Source organism: Pollachius pollachius, assembly GCF_949987615.1.
Source record: "Pollachius pollachius genome assembly, chromosome: 1".
Classification (NCBI taxonomy): domain Eukaryota; kingdom Metazoa; phylum Chordata; class Actinopteri; order Gadiformes; family Gadidae; genus Pollachius; species Pollachius pollachius.
Window position 1 is genome coordinate 2019397 of NC_136934.1, and position 21910 is coordinate 2041306.

The 21910-nt window shown below is 49.6% G+C and overlaps 4 protein-coding genes across 5 annotated transcripts in view; 3 read left to right on the forward strand and 1 right to left on the reverse strand.

Annotated features, from left to right (window-relative positions):
* Window positions 1-8300, forward strand: part of slc4a5a (solute carrier family 4 member 5a) — a gene marked incomplete at both ends in the record, with an annotated part of 28342 nt that extends 20042 nt beyond the window's left edge. The window contains 7 exons of the mRNA XM_079734366.1: window positions 33-211; window positions 556-628; window positions 2750-2818; window positions 4201-4374; window positions 5034-5216; window positions 5463-5521; window positions 8126-8300. Coding sequence (XP_079590492.1) covers window positions 33-211; window positions 556-628; window positions 2750-2818; window positions 4201-4374; window positions 5034-5216; window positions 5463-5521; window positions 8126-8300 — 912 coding nt within the window. The remainder of the gene's footprint in view (window positions 1-32; window positions 212-555; window positions 629-2749; window positions 2819-4200; window positions 4375-5033; window positions 5217-5462; window positions 5522-8125) is intronic.
* Window positions 8301-9003: 703 nt separating this feature from the next.
* Window positions 9004-12526, reverse strand: ogfod2 (2-oxoglutarate and iron-dependent oxygenase domain containing 2). Its single transcript, XM_079739062.1, has 7 exons — window positions 12344-12526; window positions 12105-12161; window positions 11702-11812; window positions 11316-11415; window positions 11093-11217; window positions 10579-10836; window positions 9004-9988 (listed from the first exon to the last, which is right to left on the reverse strand). The coding sequence occupies exons 1-7, from the start codon at window positions 12476-12478 to the stop codon at window positions 9713-9715; spliced, it is 1062 nt and encodes a 353-aa protein (XP_079595188.1). The 5' UTR covers window positions 12479-12526; the 3' UTR covers window positions 9004-9712.
* A 291-nt stretch (window positions 12527-12817) lies between these two features.
* On the forward strand, window positions 12818-18338 carry LOC307075501 (gypsy retrotransposon integrase-like protein 1). 2 transcript variants are annotated; one of them, XM_079736109.1, is made up of 8 exons: window positions 12818-13125; window positions 13465-13658; window positions 14111-14222; window positions 14568-14706; window positions 14821-14875; window positions 15527-15781; window positions 16526-16639; window positions 17397-18338. In XM_079736109.1, exons 1-8 carry the CDS (start codon window positions 12957-12959, stop codon window positions 17649-17651), a joined length of 1293 nt encoding a protein of 430 aa, XP_079592235.1. In that variant the 5' UTR covers window positions 12818-12956; the 3' UTR covers window positions 17652-18338. The 2 variants fall into 2 exon arrangements, with proteins under 2 accessions (XP_079592235.1, XP_079592234.1); XM_079736108.1 differs by lacking the exon at window positions 17397-18338 and having other exon boundaries at window positions 15527-16641.
* A 212-nt stretch (window positions 18339-18550) lies between these two features.
* The window catches only part of abcb9 (ATP-binding cassette, sub-family B (MDR/TAP), member 9), a 13203-nt gene continuing 9843 nt past the window's right edge, over window positions 18551-21910 (forward strand). Inside the window, exons 1-4 of the mRNA XM_079737544.1 lie at window positions 18551-19796; window positions 20235-20349; window positions 20706-20836; window positions 21319-21524. Of these exons, the coding sequence (XP_079593670.1) occupies window positions 19127-19796; window positions 20235-20349; window positions 20706-20836; window positions 21319-21524 (1122 nt within the window). The 5' untranslated portion in view covers window positions 18551-19126. The remainder of the gene's footprint in view (window positions 19797-20234; window positions 20350-20705; window positions 20837-21318; window positions 21525-21910) is intronic.

Consider the following 21910-nt stretch of genomic DNA (forward strand, 5'->3'; position numbering starts at 1 on the left):
GATGAGGTCTCTATCACTTGGGCCCTGGGCAGAAAGGCTGTGGCTATCACCTGGACCTGTTCTGGGTGGGCGTCCTGATGGCCGTCTGCTCCTTCCTGGGCCTCCCCTGGTACGTAGCCGCCACCGTCATCTCCATCGCACACATCGACTCGCTGAAGATGGAGAGCGAGTCCAGCGCACCCGGGGAGCAGCCACAGTTCCTGGGGGTCAGGTGAGTTACTGGGGTCAGGTGAGTTCCTGGGGTCAGGTGAGTTACTGGGGTCAGGTGAGTTACTGGGGTCAGGTGAGTTACTGGGGGTCAGGTGAGTTACTGGGGTCAGGTGAGTTACTGGGGTCAGGTGAGTTACTGGGGGTCAGGTGAGTTACTGGGGTCAGGTGAGTTACTGGGGTCAGGTGAGTTCCTGGGGTCAGGTGAGTTACTGGGGTCAGGTGAGTTACTGGGGGTCAGGTGAGTTACTGGGGTCAGGTGAGTTCAGCCTAGTTCCATTAGAGGGGTTAGTGGGGCTCTGGAGGGGTCAGGGGTTGACCAGTCTTCTCCTCCGTGTCCCACCACAGAGAACAAAGACTCACGGGCATCTTGGTGTTCGTCCTCACCGGGGTCTCCATCTTCCTGGCCCCAATCCTGCAGGTACGCTCCGCGACAGACAGACAGACAGACAGACAGACAGACAGACAGACAGACAGACAGACAGACAGACAGACAGACAGACAGACAGACAGACAGACAGACAGACAGACAGACAGACAGACAGACAGACAGACAGACAGACAGACAGACAGACAGACAGACAGACAGACAGACAGATACATAGATAGAAGAAAACGTTATAGATCCTATATAAATATATTAATTATTAGTTACAGCAGCAGTGGGAGACACAGAATACAATCAAATACAATACAATACAAAGTAGTGCTGAGAAAAACAGAAAAAGATGCTAAAGTAAATACTAAAATAAGGAAATACAGGGCAAACACTATAAACTTTAAAGTATCCCAGTGATCAAGTATATATATTTGTATATACAGCATATATATATATATATACATATATATATATATATATATATTTGTATATACAGCATATATACAGTGGGGCAAAAAAGTATTTAGTCAGCCACCAATTGTGCAAGTTCTCCCACTTAAAAAGACGAGAGAGGCCTGTAATTATCATCATAGGTAAACCTCAGCTATGAGAGACAAAATGAAAAAAAAAAATCCAGAAAATCACATTGTCTGATTTTTTAAGAATTTATTTGGAAATTATGGTGGAAAATAAGTATTTGGTCACCTACAAACCAGCAAGATTTCTGGCTGTCACAGACCTGTAACTTCTTCTTTAAGAGGCTCCTCTGTCCTCCACTTGTTACCTGTATTAATGGCACCTGTTTGAACTCCTTATCAGTATAAAAGACACCTGTCCACAACCTCAAACAGTCATACTCCAAACTCCACTATGACCAAGACCAAAGAGCTGTCAAAGGACACCAGAAACACAATTGTAGACCTGCACCAGGCTGGGAAGTCTGAATCTGCAATAGGTAAGCAGCTTGGTGTGAAGAAATCAACTGTGGGAGCAATTATTAGGAAATGGAATACATACAAGACCACTGATAATCTCCCTCGATCTGGGGCTCCACGCAAGATCTCACCCTGTGGGGTCAAAATGATCACAAGAACGGTGAACAAAAATCCCAGAACCACACGGGGGGACCTAGTGAATGACCTCCAGAGAGCTGGGACCAAAGTATCAAAGGCTACCATCACTAACACACTACGCCGCCAGGGACTCAAATCCTGCAGTGCCAGACGTGTCCCCCTGCTAAAGCCAGTGCATGTCCGGGCCCGTTTGAAGTTTGCTAGAGAGCATTTGGATGATCCAGAACAGGATTGGGAGAATGTCATATGGTCAGATGAAACCAAAATATAACTTTTTGGTAAAAACTCAACTCGTCGTGTTTGGAGGAGAAAGAATGCTGAGTTGCATCCAAAGAACACCATACCTACAGTGAAGCATGGGGGTGGAAACATCATGCTTTGGGGCTGTTTATCTGCCATGGGAAAAAGGACGTCTGATCCGTGTGACGGAAAGAATGAATGGGGCCATGTATCGTGAGATTTTGAGTGAAAACCTCCTTCCATCAGCAAGGGCACTGAAGATGAAACGTGGTTGGGTCTTTCAGCATGACAATGACCCCAAACACACCGCCCGGGCAACGAAGGAGTGGCTTCGTAAGAAGCATTTCAAGGTCCTGGAGTGGCCTAGCCAGTTTCCAGATCTCAACCCCATAGAAAATCTTTGGAGGGAGTTGAAAGTCCGTGTGGCCCAAAAACATCACTGCTCTAGAGGAGATCTGCATGGAGGAATGGGCCAAAATACCAGCAGCAGTGTGTGAAAACCTTGTAAAGACTTACAGAAAACGTTTGACCTCTGTCATTGCCAACAAAGGGCACGTAACAAAGTATTGAGATGACCTTTTGTTATTGACCAAATACTTATTTTCCACCATAATTTGCAAATAAATTCTTTAAAAATCAGACAATGTGATTTTCTAGATTTTTTTTTTTCATTTTGTCTCTCATAGCTGAGGTATACCTATGATGAAAATTACAGGCCTCTCTCATCTTTTTAAGAGGGAGAACTTGCACAATTGGAGGCTGACTAAATACTTTTTTGCCCCACTGTATATACACAGGAATACACATATTGAGGTCCACTAAAACGTGACCCCCTCTCCGTTTCCTGTAGTACATCCCCATGCCGGTTCTCTACGGCGTCTTCCTCTACATGGGCGTGGCCTCGCTCAGCGGCATCCAGGTAACCGGGGGCAACCGACTCCACAACGCATCACACCAGAGGCATGCATCAAAGCAGTGCCAATCGAGTTCTCAAGCTTGGTCTCACATTCATTCAAAAATCTTTTGTTCACAAATCGTTGTGTGAATCTTGGTTTAGAGTCTTGGACCGCTAGGTAGGAGGAGATCAGCTGAGAGGTGTCAACATTACTTTAGAGTCTACTACCTGTGGCTACAGATATGTTGCTCCATTAACCAGCAATGGTGGACTATTGATTGGTCTAGTTAGCTGTCGTGTTTGGTTGTTCTGTAATCCTGCAGAGACAACCGATGGGTCACATGTTTAGGTTGTTGGTGTTAGGCCATTAGGTCGTGCATTAGGTCATTAGGTCATAGGAGTATAGAGGGGACATATAGAGGTTAGTATGAAAGAGCTTTCATTGGCTCAAACTATCCCCTATGGAGAATGACCAAGACATTTGAATAGTGCACGTTGTTGATTGCTAATAAGTTGAATAGTCAACATTGAAAACCTCCTTACGGTGGAGGTGATGTTTGTGTTTTTCCCTGGGCGAATTTCCCTCCCTCCAGTCTTCAGGCTTCAGAGCCCTGTTGTTAACCCCCCACCAGTACCTCTCAGCAGCGGGGGGGGTCCCAAGCACTCAGAACATCTCTGCAGCGCTAATTAGACACTCAGGGTCTACGAGTGAATTAAAGCCCATTTAGATATTAGCATCTTTGGCACATTCAAGGCTCATTGTGTGTGAGTGTGAGTGTGTATGTGCTTGCGTATATGTGTGTTTGTGTGTGTGCGTATATGCATGTTTGAGTGTGTGTGTGTGTGTGTGTGTGAGAGAGAAAGACCAGACGTGCATGATTCCATATCCAGGAGCATCTCATGCACGGCTGGTGTGTGTGTGTGTGTGTGTGTTCTACCAGCTCAGGTGTGCGTCACCACAGACAGGATAATTCTAGTAGCCCCATTCTGTGGATACATTTTGACAGGGCCATGACCCCATAGCTGGGGGGGGGGGGGGGGGGGTGTGTGTTTGTGTTCGACAGACACATGATGAACCAGGTGGGGTTTCCATCGATCTCTCTCTCTTTCCTTCCCACCCTCCCTCCCTCCCTCTGTCTCGTCCGCCTTTTTCGCTCCCTCCCTCTCTTCATCTCTCTCTCTCACTCCTTCTCTCTGGCTCCCTTTCTCCTTCCCTCCCTTTCTTTCTCTCTCTCCCTTCCCCTCCCCCTCTCTCTCTCCCCCTCTCCCCCCTCCCTAATGTCAGGACCTACTAGGAGCTGTGTCGACCCGCGGCGAAAGGAATCCGTAAACCCTCCCACTGTGATGCGAGCGGATCTCCTGACCTTAACCTTGTGCCCCCCCCCCCCCCCCCCTTTTGGCTCCAGTTCTGGGACCGGATGAAGCTGTACATGATGCCCTCCAAGCACCAGCCTGACTTCCCGTACCTGCGCCACGTGCCCCTGAGACGCGTCCACCTCTTCACGCTGGTGCAGGTCATCTGTCTGGCCGTGCTCTGGACCCTCAAGTCCACCTTCCTCGCCATCATCTTCCCCGTCATGGTAGGCCCCGCCCCCTGGAGCTGGAGCCATGGGTCAGGGACCGGGGGCGGAGTAGGGAGGGGGAGGATGGGGAGAGAGGGAGGGTGGGTTTGTGTGGGGGATGAAAGGGAGGGAGAGAGGGGGGGAGAGGGGAAAGGGGGGGGGGGGAGATGGGGTAGAGAGGGAGGGGAGGGAATGGGGGAGAGGATGGGGGGAGAGGGAGGGAGGATGGGGAGAGAGGGGGGGAGAGGGAGGAAAGAATGGGGGAGAGAAGGGGGAGAGGGAGGAGAGGATGGGGGAGAGAGGGGGGAGGAAAGGATGGGGGAGAGAGGGGGGAGGAGAGGATGGGGGAGAGAGGGGGGAGGAGAGGATGGGGGAGAGAGGGGGGAGAGGATGGGGGAGAGAGGGGGGAGAGGGAGGAGAGGATGGTGGGAGAGGGGGGGATGACCTCATAAGTCACTAAATACACGAGCAGTGTTAAACATTTGTGTAAAATAAAATGTAGATTATAAACATATATACATAATGCCATGCCATATGTCCCCAATAGTGACCAAACCTCCCTATTAGTGTAAAGGACAGATGCAGAAAAAGTCCTGATAATTCGGACTGGGTTACATGGTGTAGGAGGGGGGCTGCTCTATTCTACAGCCTTTTCTAAGTCGGAGTCTCCCCGTCAGATCCTGGGTCTGATGGTCGTACGCAAGCTGCTGGACATGGTGTTCTCCCAGCACGACCTGGCCTGGATAGACGACGTCCTGCCTGTGAAGGAGAAGAAGAAGAAGAACAAGGACGAGGACAAGAAGAAGAAGGGGAAGGAGAAGAGGAAAGACAACAAGAAAACGGAAGACGTGGACGACGAGGTGAGAAATGCAGGCGTCTGCTGCCCCCCGCTGGTGATCAGGACCATGAACTGGATCGTCCGTGTCTAATCCGGCTCCGCGCTAATACCGATCTAATTTGTATTCCCTTGTGCTTGTGTGTTCTTCTGTATTTTGTGTGTGTGTGTGTGTGTGTGTGTGTGTGTGTGTGTGTGTGTGTGTGTGTGTGTGTGTGTGTGTGTGTGTGTGTGTGTGTGTGTGTGTGTGTGTGTGTGTGTGTGTGTGTAGGATAAGTACCATGCCTATTCCAACTGCTCTGCGAGCTCCGAGTCGGACGTGGACCGCAGGTACTGTGTCCTCAACCTGCACATCCCCTACCAGGACCTGGTCACGCCCCCGGCCCCCCACACTCAGTGGGCCGCCTACTGCCGGGCCGCCGCCACGCACCGCCCCTAACACACACACACACACACACACACAGACACACACACACACACACACACACAGACACACACACACACACACACACACACACTCAGTGGGCCGCCTAGTGCCGGCCCGCCGCCACGCACCGCCCCTAACACACACACACACACACACACACACACACACACACACACACACACACACACACACACACAGACACAGACACAGACACAGACACACACACACACACACACACACACTCAGTGGGCCGCCTAGTGCCGGCCCGCCGCCACGCACCGCCCCTAACACACACACACACACACACACACACACACACACACACACACACACACACACACACACACACACACACACTCAGTGGGCCGCCTAGTGCCGGCCCGCCGCCACGCACCGCCCCTAACACACACACACACACACACACACACACACACACACACACACACACACACACACACACACACACACACACACACACACACACACACACACACACACACTCAGTGGGCCGCCTACTGCCGGCCCGCCGCCACGCACCGCCCCTAACACACACACACACACACACACACACACACACACACACACACACACACACACACACACACACACACACACACTCAGTGGGCCGCCTACTGCCGGCCCGCCGCCACGCACCGCCCCTAACACACACACACACACACAGACACACACACACACACACACACACACACACACACACACACACACACACACACACACACACACACACACACTCAGTGGGCCGCCTAGTGCTGGCCCGCCGCCACGCACCGCCCCTAACACACACACACACACACGCACACACGCACGCAGGCAGGCTTGCAGACAGACAGACAGACGGACGGACAGACAGACACACACACACAGTAACCTGTAAATATGATTTTCAATCATTTAAAATGTGTCAAACATAGCAACATATTTACAATAATCCAACGCGAAATTTGACAACTACCCGTTCTTTGCCTTATATTGCAACTGGTAAAAATTCCAGATAAGGCATTCCTTTGCATTATTTCTTTTAACCTTAGAGTTTAATGTCAGATCCCACATTTCCCATCTGGGATTAATAAAGAGCATTTTAGGAGAGTAAGTAGTAGTAGTAAGGATGTATCCTAGCATACTGCCCTCTCCTTCAATTGAATCAAGATACCAGAAACCTTTTATGCATTGTACTGTACTGGTGTGTCTGTGGGATCAATACTGCAACCTTCCTGAGCCTCAAGTTATTACTTTAGATTGGAGGCAATTATCCCCTAACCGAAAGCTACTTACTGTCTGGGGGCTTTTGTTTGGAGGAAAACTCTGAGATCAATAAAGTTCTACTTATGATGCCATCTCTGTCCAGTGTGTAGTGGTCACAGTTCTATGATGCTTGCTCTGTCCAGAGCGGTGTAGTCACAGCTATGTAACGCTAACTCTGTCATGTGTTGTGGTCCCAGTTCTATGATGCTAGCTCTGTCATGTGTTGTGGTCCCAGTGGAAGCTCTCTCTTGTTTAAGTCTTGATGGTTTCTGGTTTGTTTTGCAACATACTTTGGTTTTGGTTGTTTCTTTTGTCCATCGATTGAGTTCAGATCCTTCATTTGGACACACTAGCACACTCCTCTCTCCCTCCCTCCCTCCCTCCCTCCCCCCTGCCTCCTCCCTCTCTCCTCCTCCTCTCCCCCTCCTCCCTAACCCCTCCCTCCCCCCTGCCTCCTCCCTCTCTCCTCCTCCTCCCTCCCCCCCCCGCCTCCTCCCTCTCTCCTCCTCCTCCCTCCATCCTACCTCTCTCCCTCCCCTCCCCTTCCTCCTTTCTCCCTCCCTCCCTCCCCTCCCCTTCCTCCTTTCTCCCTCCTCCCTCTCTCCCCCTCCTCCCTCCCTCCCTCCCCCCTGCTTCCTCCCTCTCAACCCCTCCTCCCTAACCCCTCCCTCCCCCCCTCCCCCCTGCCTCCTCCCTCTCTCCTCCTCCTCTCCCCCTCCTTCCTAACCCCTCCCTCCCCCCTGCCTCCTCCCTCTCTCCTCCTCCTCACTCCATCCTACCTCCCTCCCCCCCTCCCCCCATCCTCCTCCCTCTCTCCTCCTCCTCCCTCCCCCCCTCACCCCTGCCTCCTCCCTCTCTCCCTCCCTCCCTCCCTCCCCTCCCCTTCCTCCACCAAAAGATTTTCCCGGACATTCTCCTATCGATTTGTGCTGAGCCAGAGATGGTTTCTGGATATGTGTCAGTGTTTCATCGCCATCCCTGAACGTTAGTCTGTGTATCTTCGGTTCTGAACTTGTCTGGGCCCTCGCTTTCCTCGCTTCAAATCAACATTGTTGTCCAGAAGTAGACCTGCATGGGAGGTTACTTGCAAAGCGTTAAATATTCATAAATATGCCATTTAGTCATTTAGCAGATCCTAAACAAGACTTATTTATTCGTGTATTTTCTGCATAGTTTCATGCATAGATCTATATGCCATTAAGTAGGGGGAGCGTGTGATAACATGACAGCTTGACGTTCCCCAGCATCACCCTGCATCTGAAGATCTCCTGCCCGTCGTCGCCCGCGGTGCCGGGCCGAGGGCAGTCGCAGTGCCCCGTCCCCCACGTCAAGATCGACGTGGAGTCCGACTACGAATCCGAGTACGAGTCCGACCACGTGGTTCACCGGCGCGACATAAGCAGCGAGACCACGCTCTAGCTCCGGCGGCAGGGGGCGCCAGAGCCAGCCGCACCGCGTTGTGCTTCGCGGAGCTCTGAGCGGTTGACTTGCAGAACTGTCTTACGCCTGCAGGGGGCAGCGCAACGCACCGTGCCGTGTTCCCATAGCAACTGATTGAAGGTCAACGTTGGTGATTTCGCCAATTAACGTCATTTCCGCTGCGATCACTTCCGTGACGGCTGTTTTTTTTTTAACCGGTAGAGTTTTTCTACGAACGTGTTTGAAAATATTGTAACGGTCTCCCAAAACATTTAATATATGTCCTTGAAGAAAGAGAATAGGCTATGTGTATATCGCTGTGCTGTATATGAAAATGTGTTTATATTTATACATAGTTAGCTGTGAAAATACGCTCAGTGTGTGAATCCTAACCAAACGTTGCATCAATACTAAACCCCAAACCAGAGAGAACAATGTGGGCTCGAATTCTGACATTAAATCTCAATACATTTATATAATTAAAGCCCTCTGCAGGGATGTATTGCCATACTGTGTGCGAGAGGCCAACCGTTTAGTAAAGCTGCACGGGTGGTTCCCTGTCCCCCAGACCAAAGAAACAACCACAAAGTTTGATGTTGCCAAAATGATCGATATTGAATCGAACTGTATTATATTTTCAAAAAAAACAAAACCAGAGTATATTCTTGTAACAATAAGTTTTATTGATTAAAATAACGTCACTTTTAAATCTGAACACTTGTTTTGTCTTTTGTACCATAGCGGCACAGCCTATATGCTAATGCTATTCAATAGATGCATTTTTGCGTAATTTAAATGACCATTTATTAAAATAGAGCCTACAAGACCTGAACACAGCTTATTAATAACCATTGTACATACAAGCTTGGGTATTTTTGCTTCTTCATATGCATGTTAGGAAAAAATGTTTCTTGGTTTCCATTGAAAGATAATGGAAAATATGGTATTTAAGTACAGATACGATTAGAATTTACATGTGTGAATCACCAAGTGGCGAGTCGTCATGTTAGGCTAGCGCAGTAGTAGTTTAACAAAAATATTGTAGATTTAATATAAGGTTTCTCAGTGAAAAATATAAAAATAATTATCATAAATTAAAGGGAAGTTCAGAAATATAAGGAAAATCATATTCTGACATTTGTACGTATTCAGGGCTTCCATATACAGTACAGGCACATTCTGTCAGTAAACATCCTGCAATGAGAACAATGCCTTAGCACAGCATCAGATTAGCTCACATGCTACTAGTATCCCATTTGAATAGCATGGTGTTAGCACACATGACGCTAACGTCGTGCTAGCATCGTGTTAGCATCCATCCCCTTAACGTAGCATCAAGTTAGCACACAGGACGTGTTTCAAGAATCACAGCATGCTAGCATCACGTTAGCATCCATCCCCTTAACGTAGCATCAAGTTAGCACACAGGACGTGTTCTGAGCTCCCTCCTCGTCTCCGACCCCGTCCGTGAATCCGTCGGCGAAGCCCGCCCCCCGCACCAACGAGGGCGTCTGGCTGCACATGGGGCAGCGGCGGTTGCGTTGCCGCGAGGCTCTCATCCAGATGATGAGGCTCCAGCGTTGACCCGCCGCGATGGGCAGCGCGCCGTGCATCTGCTGCCCCCGGTGGAGCAGGCCCGTACTCACACGGTGCTCCACCTCCGAGCACTCTGTGTCGCCTAAAGGCACCTAGGGAGGGAGGGGAGAGAGGGAGAGTAGGAGAGAGAGAGAGAGAGAGAGAGAGAGAGAGAGAGAGAGAGAGGCTCACATAAGTCTCTGTACATAGTGTTACAGAGAGGCCGAGGGTTGTATTTGACATGGTGTATTATTATCTGGGGGATGAGTTTCTAGTGGTCGGTTAGGGTCTGTGACTTCCAGCCCAAAGGTTCTGGGTTCACAGAGAGATGTCCATCGTTAATCTGAGGGCATCCTTGAGGAAGAGGGCGTAATCCCTCCCCGCTTAATCAGGACAAGTTGACAAACACGTATACATGGATGGGTGAGTCTTTGCTCAGTGACACAAATAGTCAATGAACCAACATGGAGACTGCAATAGTGACACTTAGTATAAATACGCAGGGCAGACATTTTTGCTTCAATTTAGTTAATTGAGTGGAATCTATAGAGTTAAAGTGAAGACTCTACGTCGACACGGATGCGTCCCAATAGAGGTGACTGCTAATCTAAAATAAACAACCTCTTTGTGTCTTATAATAATAACACATCACACACACCCATGACAATCTACAGGCAACACACAATGTAGCTATAACTCGCACATCTTTCATGTCACCAAAGTAGAGGTTTCCCCCCGTGAAGTCCTTCCCCAGCGAGACGTTGAGGGTGACCTCGGCGTTGTCGTAGTGATAGCTGAGGTCCAGGTCTTCCCTCAGGTCGTACTTCACCACGAAGGCCTTGTGGCTGTCCAGACAGCACCCCCCGCAGTCCGGGTAGAGCAGCGACGCGATTGGTCCGAGGTAAAGCTCGCGGAGGGGCGTGGTCAGGCCCTCGTCGAACCCCAGTTCGTTGAGTAACATCTGGGCGGGAGTAACAACAGAAGGGGGAGACAAGGAGGTGGTTTTTATTAGTATAGCCCCTCATTAGAATTCCAGTCTCAAAGGACTTGACAGGCCCCACGTGAATAGTAAATGTGAGCTAAAAAGTCTCGCCACCAATACACACAAACAAAACCGCCTCGATTGTTCTCAGCCTCACTTGTAAGCGCCTTCGGATGAAAGCGACCCTCTCAAAGACCAAATGACTTAATGTAACATGAAGAGGAAGACGTCTCACCCCGTAATTGTTCATGGTGTTGGGCCGCCCTTTGGGGGCCGGGGAGCGTTCAAAGTGCTCCAGCTCCTCCACCAGCTCCTGGCAGAAGGTCCTGGTGAACACCGCGAGGCGGAACACGCGGGGAGCTTCAACAGAGAGGACCGACCACCGTTCAACTCTGGGCGTATCTTACATTATTTCACACTCATATTGGAATATCTGCTCCATGTCGTTCCCAACTCACCTGCTTCCGACTGCAGCATTCCAAGCAGTCCTTCCTGATTGGCTCCAGAACTCCGGCAATACGCCACGATCTGTAGGAACTCTGGGGCGAGGAACGACTCCTAGGACAGCTTGTTGTTAGCGGTGTTATTACAGTGACTTTTTGTCAAAGTGTCAAAGTGTTTTATTTGTAAAATGTACAGTGCAACACAGGGTCATACTGGGCAGTGAAATTCTTAGGACAAGGCAAGCGACAACTGCGTCGTAAAGCAAAACAAAAGCAAAATATACACAACAATATCAACAATAAAATAATTGCTAATAATAAAGCACTGGGTTTGGGTCATGGGTTTGCGTCAGGACATGCTGTTCCTTATCTTCAGGGAGGGTGAGTCGTATCGGGTGTACCTGGAGGTGGTAGAGGTGAGGATGGAGGACCCGGTACACCTGTCGTATCGCAGCCGTTCTCTCAGCAGACTCTATATTCAGACTCTGACGTCTTTCCACCTCCCGAGCGATCTAATGGGAACATTGAACGCAGTTATTATACGTTATGTTTATTATTAACGTAGGAAACGTTCATTTATCACAAATGTACCTTACACAATAACGATAGCATCATACAGCCAAATAAACGATTAGTTACAATAACGACAAGTTATTGTGTATAAAGGGTGTATATTTGTATTGTACAGCATGCAGATTTGTATTCTTACTGTTCTGTGCTTTTCTTTTTGTGCGTTTTTGCAGCTGAACCAACCATTTCCCTTCTGGTATTGATAAAATATTACCTTAATGATATCCTCCGTACCTTTTGAAGAACCTCGTCAAAATGCTCATCTGTTATACAACCACGACTTCTGAGCACCTGGAACACACAAAGCACACCCGATCACTAATCCTTACACACAAATCATAAACATAACATACATACAACATGTCAGTGCTCACGTAGAAGCCGCGGAAACCCACACAGCATGTCAGTGCTCAGGTGGGAGGACAGAGACCCACACAGCATGTCAGTGCTCAGGTGGGGGGACAGAAGCCCACCTGCTGGTGGTCGGCCCTGAACTGCTGTTCAGTCACGTATCTCACGTGGAGCCTGTAGTCCTCCAGGAAGATGTTGTCCGTCAGGTAACAGCGACAAGTGTAGAAACACTGCCTCTCCTGTTCCCCCTCGTCCATGACTTCTGTATGGTTGAATTTTATTACAATATGAAGGGGAAACTTTTCCTGAAAGACAGATATCAGAGGACACGCCCCCGGAAGCCTGTGTGTTTGTTGTGAGCCCGTCGCTATTGTGTCCGGTGGGGAAATCCCTCACTTTTCAAATACTGACGTTTGATCAGACACCAAACAGGATATTTAAATGTAATCCAAGATTGATAACGTTATTCTGAACACGTTTTTAAATATTTTCATAAATTAAACACCTTTGAATGGAGAAATAATCCAAGGCGGAACCAAACATTACGGGAATTTATGCGTGTTTTCTAGACCGGGATTATTAAACCGTGCGACGCAGCCGCATAAGGAATGGATGCTTTCGCTGTTGTGTTGTTATCATGTTTGTCTCCGTCTTATTTATACTATAACCTGGTCCATGTGTTGTCTATATCCTTGTGTATCTGATATACTGTGTTGAGGCGGGCTCTGATCAGTGATGTTGAGTGTGGAGTCGATCCAAGTGGCCGAGGAGGAGGTGGTGGAATCCACCTCCACCCGACTGGGGGAGATCTACACCCTGGTGGCCGACGGCTGCTACCCCCACAACATGAACCCCATACGGAAGAAAAACCTCAAGAGATACGCGCAGAAATTCGCAATTGAAGGTAAGGGGGTTTGCATGTGGAGCAAAACAAAAGACTAAAAGGCTGCTGCTTATTGTCATGGAGTCAGATTGTGGGATTTATTATCTGTTGATGGAAAATTTTCAATGCTTTTTTTATTTGATGTTATTGTCCTGTGGTTTCTGTAAAGACAACCGAATTGTCCTATCTGGTATTGTTAAGTAAAGTAAATCTTAACGTAATTGATATGATGGTCCTATCGAGTAAGTCCTGTGTAATATGCCTCCGGCAGATAAAATAACCCTCAACATATCTTATATCTTATCATATCGTTGATGTGTTGGTCATGTTGATTACGTCCTGTTTGTATGCCTCTTCTAGACAGGCGACTGTACTACGTCGGGCCGAAGAAGGAGGAGAAGCGGGAGGTAGTGATCGAGCCGGAGACGAAGAGGCAGATCTTCCTGGACTGCCACTTCAATGACATCGGTCAGCACCTGGGCCAGAAGAAGACCGTCCACAGGATCCAGAGCAAGTACTACTGGCTGGGCATCGTCAAGGACGTGGTGGACTGGGTAACTACACGGCTGGGGTTAACCCAGCCATTGTCAGCGCTTGGCACTTCTTTCTACCGACAGCGATGTATTGTTGTGTCTCTTTCTTCTGACAAATGCACTTATTGTAGTTGGCCTTGGTTGAAAGCGTGAAAAAAAAAGGCTTAATGCCCTAAATGTGAATGTAGATTTAAATGGTTATATGTGTGTTTATATATGTATATGTACGTCTTAACATACTTATTCATTGCTCAATCATTATCAATTTACCAATTTATCAGACTTTCTTATCAAAAGAGATTTGCAAGTTGAGAACCATCAAAACATTGTCGGCCACAGGAATGAGAATTCCACAACAAATTACAAAGTTCCAGAACAACATTTCATCTCAGCATAATGCGGAAACTACTGCATCTCAGATTTCCGAATTGCCTTGAGTGGTGTGGACACTAAGCGCTGTCTCCTGACCCCAGATTAAGGTCTGTGACACGTGTCAGCAGAACGAGAGGAACAAGAACCTGGCCCGGGCGGTCCGGCCCATCAAGGTGGACGCGCCGTGGGACATCGTGGGCATCGACATCATCGGTGGGTCAGGGCTCTGAGCTGACGACCAGGTGTCACTACTGCCTCCCAACCCCTGACTGCTAGTAACAGGACCTGCAGCCTTTATTTCTGATTCCGATGGCTACTCTATATGTAGCTGTTGTTAGACACTTGGCAGTGCAGCACTAAGGATTGTTGTAGTTCTCCCATCATGATTGATGGTACGTGTTGATGGTGTTCTGCCTCAGACGGTTGGAAGAAAAGCCACTTTAGATTGAAGTATCTGCTAAATGTAAATGTAAAATTATCGCTACTCCCCATCTCGAGCTATTTCAATAATTGTTATTTCCACGAATGTCACGTGGTGCCTGTCTGTGTGTTGACCAGGCCCGTTCCCAGAGACGCATCAAGGCAACACCAGCGTGCTGACACTCATCGACTACTTCAGTAAGTGGGTGGAAGCCTTCCCCATTCAGAAGACGGACATCCCCTCTGTGGCCCGGTGCATCTCCAAGTCCGTCTACCGGTGAGAAGCATTCCCTGCCGAGGCTCAAGATGTCCGACCAATGACCGACCACAGCCAATTAAAACAAAGCCTTTTATGCAACCTGACGATCCGTCTACTGTTGTTTGATTCCAGGTTTGGAGCTCCGAAAACAATCGTCTGTAGACAAAGCGTTGACTTCTGCAATGAGGTGAGATTCCTCATGCACAACATGGCATTGTTAGAGAGAGATGGTAGAGGTTTAAATGTTGAAATGCTACGAAATTATTTTATATAAGTACTAGCCAATAAGTCATAATATACAGATATGAGCTTGTGTAAATGTGTGTATTTATGTGTGCAGTGAGAATCGATAACACAATTTAAATGCTATGTTTACGGACCGTCCTCCCACGACTTCACTGTTACTATAACAATACCCCTCCCCCTGTTACCACCAGCTAACTCAAAAATGGTTTCCCTTTGGACAGACCATTGAGGACATGAGAGCCACACGGCGCTGTTTCTTCCACCACTCCAGTCTGATTCAATCAGCTGAATAACCTCTCTCTAAAGGGCTGATTATGGTCCCACCTTCAGGCAGCGCAGCGACCACGCAGACGCTTCGACACAGTCCTGAACCGGTTTTGGTTCTGCGTCGGGTTTTAGCGAGCGGACCAATCACAGCCCTTGCTGCTGCGTCAGCTCGACGGAAGGTTACAATTTTTGGGAGGCGCACGTCCAGCCCCTCTCGGTGGACGCGAGGAGGGTCCGCGACCCCCTTGCGTTGAGTGAACGTGGGACCATGATCAGCCCTTGACGGGTGTCCTTGGTGCTCTGCTGTTCCCTGCGCGGCCACCAGGTGGCGGAGCTGCTGCGCGAGCGCTGGAACCTCACCCAGCAGGTGAGCCCGCTGGCCCACCAGCTGAACCCGCTGCACGACCCCACGGGGGGGCTGCTGAACGAGGCCATCGCCCGGATGGTGGCGGAGAAGCAGACGGAGTGGGAGGACTTCCTGGACCCCGTCACCTTCCTGTTCCGCACCTCCGTCAACCCCACCACCAGGTTCTCCCCCTTCTCCCTGATGTTCAACCGGGAGGCCAACGTCCCGCTGGAGGTGGGGCCGCCGGGGTGCACGCAGACACACACACACACACGCGCACGCACACACACACACACACACACACACACACACACACACACACACACACACACACACACACACACACACACACACACACACACACACACACACACACACACACACACACACGCGCGCGCGCGCGCGCGCGCAAGCTCAGACAGACGCACACACACACACGGACGCGCATGCAAGCGCAGACACACGGACCCACACAGGTACGTGCATATACACGCACACACACACACACACACGCACAAACGGACGTGCAAACACACACACGCAAGCACAGACACGCATACACATATATGCAAACACAGATACCTATGCACACACACACATACAAACACACACACACACACATGCGAGCGCAGACACACGCACGTACACAAGCACGCGCATATACACACATGGACACACACAGACACACACATGCAAGCAGAGGCAAAAGCATGGACAAAAACGGTGCGTAATATTCTTCAATACGAATGAATCCACCTGGACGGTTATTATTTGTCTTAATACTATGATACAAGTAGATTAGAATTTGATACTAATTTACGATTTATCGTGTTCAAGATAATCTGTGACACTGTCATGTGCATTACTGCACACACCAAAGTATTCCAAACATTCATGTTGCACTCCCACATGTACAGGTCAGCTGATTGATCTGTGTGTGTGTGTGTGTGCGTGCGTGTGTGTGTGTTGGCCCCTCAGCTCAGCGTCCTGGGCTCCGCGGACCCCGAGCTGGACGGCTTCCCCAGCCAGGAGGAGGAGTCCTCGGTCTGTATGCACATCATGCAGACCCAGCAGGACCGCATCAAGCAGATGGTACCGGCGCCCAGCATGACCCTTCTGTCTATCAGCCCTTTAGTGTTGTATCTCTACTTCCTACCACACCGTCTGCACCCTCATTCATCCTCCCTCGATAAGTCGTGTCTGAGCGCTTCCTTCACGCAGCGCTATTGCAACACATGACTCATCACAGTTACACATGAATTCATCTGGTGCACATTGCTGCCGGGAAGGGGATGTGACAAGCTCGGTAGAGAGTTGTCCGTGTTCTTTCAGGACAGACGCGGGAGGCTGCGGATAAGTTGGGCGCAATGGTTCTTTTGATTATTATCTCTCCTATGTTATCCGCAAGGAAACAATCATTGCGTTTGTGCCCCCTTGCCTCCTTCATCCTGCCGCGCTGTCTCACTGTAGATATGATAGAACCATGATAAAGAATGGTTAGTTATTGTTATCAATTATTAATGAGGTTAAGAGGTAATGCCAAAGATAGTGACGTTTATATCCTGTGTTTGTGTGTGTGTGTGTCTTTCTGTGTGGGTGTGTCTTTGTGTTTGTGTGAGTGTGGGTGTGTCTGTGTGTGTGTGTGTGTGTGTCTGTCTTCTGTGTGTGTGTGTGTGTGTGTGTGTGTGTGTGTGTGCGTGTCTCTGTGTCTGTGTGTGTGTGTGTGTGTGAGTGTCTCTGTCTTCTCTGTGTGTGAGTATGTGTCTTTGTGTGTGTACATGTGTGTCTGTGTGTCCGTCTGTGTGTGTGTGTGTGTCCTTCTGTGTGTGTGTGTGTGTGTGTGTCGTAGGTCACGGCCAACATGAACACGGCCTACAAGCAGGAGAAGAAGAACGCCAAGCGCCGGCTGAGGAACATGCCCTCCATGACCTTCAAGATCACCGACCCCATGTTCGGCGCGGGGGAGACGCCGCCCGCCAAGAAGCTCAAGGCCGAGAGCCTCTTCCTGTCCTTCCCCGTGGAGGCGGAGCTCGCCGCCGACGGCTGCTCCGACGACAGAAAGTCAGACTTGGAATACCCGATCCCCATCGCCGACGGCCGCTGAGCGCCCAACCGCCTTTTTACACCTCGGGCGGCCATCTTGGTTCTACCGCTAGCCGGCGGGCGGACTGATGCGGGATGAGATCCAAGATGGCCGCTCGGTGAATCAGGCTGTAGAATTTTGTTTACTATGGTTCTACGGTTGCTATGGTTCCCGGAGGTCGTCTCTCTCGAGGGCTCGGGTACGAAGAAGGAGTGAGCGACCCGCAGTAACAGGATGTCTTGACGGTGTGTGCGCTGCTAGCCGATGTTAGCAACAGGCTACGTGTTTTACACGTAGAAAGGTCTGGGCATGCTCCTGCTTAAGCTAACCCTTCTGGGGGAAAAGACTCAAACGCTTCCCGGCTTCTGGAGGGTTTGTTTTCCACGTCGCTGATATTTAAATTATTTGGGCCCGTTTTGTAAAATAAATGAAGAAATCCTTTCTTATCCCGTTCGATGCTTTGCAATAAAGATCTGGAAGTATTGTAAATAAGATGTGTGCATTTGTAATTCAGTTATAAGCCTTTCATCAGTAATAACTAATATTACTAGTAACCTCTAGAATATTTACGAAAATGGCATTGTATATTTAAATGACAATAAACTGATTACAAAAATGGCCAACATTTCATTATATTATATGCTCATGTTGCTTTCTTGGCCATTGCCGTGCTTATTACATATGCATTATTTAGTTGAACAAGTGGGTACAATGAATCTGCTGTAGTTATTCTGTTCGACACCAATAATGGCATGTTATTAATTCATAAGGGCAATTTTGTATGCATATAATATCAGGCATTGCTTATTCTATCATAGTACAACGGTCAGTCCAAAGTAGTTATCAACTCTATATATTATATACATATGTATATGTATTATATACGTATATAATATATGTATAAATGTATATATATATATATTATACAAAATATACACGTAATGTGCTATTAGAATAAAACAAATAATAGAGGTACACGCATAATGAACACAATATATTGTTGGATTGGTTAACTTTGTCCTCTTGAACACACCTCTGTGGGTTCTGTGATGTCGCTTTGTGGGCGGGGCGAACGGACTTCCGCACTGGAGGACCGGAGTGTCATGTAAACTACACTCGTTTCCCCCTCCGTCGCACCTTCGGAGGCGGACAGGACAAGTAGCCGCTTGCTGTCGCTCCTCGCCGCCAGCCCCCCTGAAACTAAGCGGCATTGTAGTAGGGTATGTAGGGAGAGTTTGCAGTAGTGCTGCGGTATACACGGTATCAATGAATGAATGAACCACCATGGATAAAGCGGTTCCAGGTTTCAGATGAAATATTGATGCAAAAGCCGGTGTCCATGACACAACCGCAAACGCGAACCGACAAAGCAAGTTTAACCGGTGATTAAAAGTCATTGTGGATTTGAAACACAGCGACGTTTCAATACCCGGTGTCATTCATTGCAACACCACTGTCCATCATTAACACACTATCAATTTGTAAACCCTCTCACCATGAACATTAAAATCTCCGTCGGTTGTACTTTGGCGTTCACCTTAGTGGACCTCGTCGTCAGCACGGTGCTCTACTGCCACGGCTCGCACCTCAGCATCTTCTCCGAGGACCTGCTGAACTTCAACGTCCTCCTGTCCCTGGTGGACCTCTGGGGCTGCGTCCTGATCCGGGCATGCCTGCTGCTGGGGGCCTCCGCGGGGGTGCTATGGAACCGAGAGCTGGGTCCCCGACGGGTCTCCCAGCTGTCCACCCTGGTGCTGCTCGTCTCCATGGCCGTGGGGACCTTCGCCCTGGTGAAGCTGCTCATCCTGTCGGAGCGGGTGGGGGGTCTGTCCCCCTGGTTCCTGGGCCTGTTCTCCTGGACTTGTGTCTCGGCCCTGGGGGTGGTGCTGCTCTGGGGGCTCCTGGGGAAGGAGACCGTCCAGGATGGTGGTGGTGGTGACGGAGGAGGAGATGAGGACGGGGAGAGACTGGTGGACGACCGGGAGAAGAAGGAGGAGGAGGAGAAGGAGGAGGAGGGAGAAGAGGATCTGGGGGGGAGGTCTGGTCCGAAGGGGGGCCCCCAGAAGACGGGCTCCGGGGCCACGCTGGGACGCCTGCTGTGGTACTGCAGCGAGGACGTAGGGCTGCTCTCCACCGCCTTCCTCTTCCTGCTCATCTCGGCTGTGTGTGAGTACGACACAAACACACACACTGTGTGTGTGTGTGTGTGTGTGTGCCTTTGGATATTATATTTCAATGACAGTCCACAGTGTTTCTCAACCTTTTTGTGGCCAGCGGCCCCGTATGCAAATCATATGCAAATCAAGCGACCCGAATGGCTCCCAACCCCAAAGTTGGGAACCATTGGAGTAATGTAATGTGTGATGTGAACCAACATGTTTCTTCATATTATGATGGCCTTTAGCAGTGACCCGGCCTTATATACTCCATTTGACTTGGACACGTTGTCTCATCATTATTGTACAGATCATCATCATCATCATCATCAGCATCATCATCATCATCATTCAAACCTCAGAAGCATTGTCGGAAATGTTCAAGTCCTTATTGCAATATTAATACTACAATCCAATCTATAATTTATATCTGTGTGTGTGTGTGCAGGTGAAGCCTTCCTCCCTTACTACACGGGGAAAGCCATCGATGGCATCGTGAATCACCAGAGCATGGAGTACTTCACCCAGCCACTGCTCAAGCTCTCTGCACTGGCCCTAGCTAGGTACTGCACCTCTCTCAACACCTCTCTCCCTGGTACTACACCTGTCTCACAAGTGTCGAGGTGTCCCTGAGCAAGACGCCTCACCCTAACTGCCCCCGACAGGCTGGGTGTCGCCTAGCGTGGTGTCAGTGGTGAATGTGTGTATGAACGGGTGAATATTGGGCGATGTTGTAAAGCGCTTTGAGTGGCCGCTGGTTAGAAAAGCGTGACATAAACGCAGCCCATTTACCATCCTGTACTTTCACGTCCTGCTGCGAAGCTGTGCTGGGTTTTGAACCCAGACCTCTCCAGGCTCCGTCTGTCCATGGGTGTGTGTGTGTGTGTTTGGTCTGTAATGAGTGCCTTTCTCTCGTCAGCGCGCTGGCCATCGGCGTGCGCGGGGGCGTGTTCTCGCTGACCCTGGCCCGGCTCAACCTCCGTCTGAGGAACAAACTCTTCAGGTCCCTGATGAGGCAGGAGATCGGCTTCTTCGATGCCAACCACACAGGTCTGCTGCTCCGCCCTCCATACCGCTCTGTCCTCCACCCTCAGCCCTTCACCTTTCTGCTCCACCCTCTATACCGAGACTTCCTCCACCTTCATCCATTCACCTGCGTCCTGCTGTTCCACCCTCATCCACACATCTGTTCAACATCCACGCATACATCTGTGCTTTCAAACATCCGTTTTACATCCCTCATTCATCCATCCGTCCGCTCATCCACCAACCTATCATCTCTCCTCTCATCCATCCATCCATCCATCCATCCATCCATCCATCCATCCATCCATGCCTCCATCCCTCCTATCATCGGTCATCCATCCATCCACTCATCCTACAACATCCACGCCAGCAACTCCTTGATCCATCATCTAATCCATTGGTCTACTCATCTATTCATCCATTCATCCCCCAACTCACCCTCTCACTCACCCCCTCCTCCACTGCTACTGACACTGCTCTCCTCCACCCTCACCGAACCCCGTCAGGTGACATTACATCCCGGCTGACGTCGGACACCACCCAGGTGAGCGACCTGGTGTCGGTCAACGTCAACATCTTCCTGCGAAGCGCGGTGAAGGCGGTAGGCTTCTTCGTGTTCATGTTCAGACTCTCCTGGAGGCTGTCTCTGGTCACGCTCATTGGCTTCCCCTTCATCGCCGTGGTCTCCAAGGTGTACGGGGACTACTACAAGGTTGGCACGCACGCACGCACACTCACAGGTGCACGGGGCCTACTACAAGGTTGGCACGCACGCGGAGAAACTGGAAGAAACGACGAGTTTGGCATTTAAATGACGTTACATTAGGGTATTTAGCAGACGCTTTTTTCCAAAGCGACTTACAACCAACCATATGAACACCGACTGCGGGGTCAACCATGCAAGGCAACAACATCCGATGCAGTCCAGAACTAGGTCGCAAACTTGTAAGGTTCGCACTGTGTGGAGAAACCGTGTGCTTTTGCAGGGGACAGCTGTTTCCAGGCAAGGAATAGGCTTGGTTGGTTTACGTAAATTGCTAAAATAGCTCAGAGTTCAGGGCAAACTGGTTTGTCTGTGTCATCTTTCAGTGCTCTGCC

Excerpts from the sequence above, each read along its gene's own strand:
- LOC307075501 (XM_079736108.1), top strand. The coding sequence starts at position 12,957 with ATGTTGAGTGTGGAGTCGATCCAAGTGGCCGAGGAGGAGGTGGTGGAA. Across the intron at positions 13,126-13,464 it reads GCAGAAATTCGCAATTGAAG|ACAGGCGACTGTACTACGTC; the intron begins GTAAGGGGGTTT and ends TGCCTCTTCTAG. Across the intron at positions 14,707-14,820 it reads ATCTCCAAGTCCGTCTACCG|GTTTGGAGCTCCGAAAACAA; the intron begins GTGAGAAGCATT and ends GTTTGATTCCAG.
- ogfod2 (XM_079739062.1), bottom strand. The coding sequence starts at position 12,478 with ATGGACGAGGGGGAACAGGAGAGGCAGTGTTTCTACACTTGTCGCTGT. Across the intron at positions 12,162-12,343 it reads TCAGGGCCGACCACCAGCAG|GTGCTCAGAAGTCGTGGTTG; the intron begins GTGGGCTTCTGT and ends TGTGTGTTCCAG. Across the intron at positions 9,989-10,578 it reads ACTTTGGTGACATGAAAGAT|GTGCCTTTAGGCGACACAGA; the intron begins GTGCGAGTTATA and ends CTCCCTCCCTAG.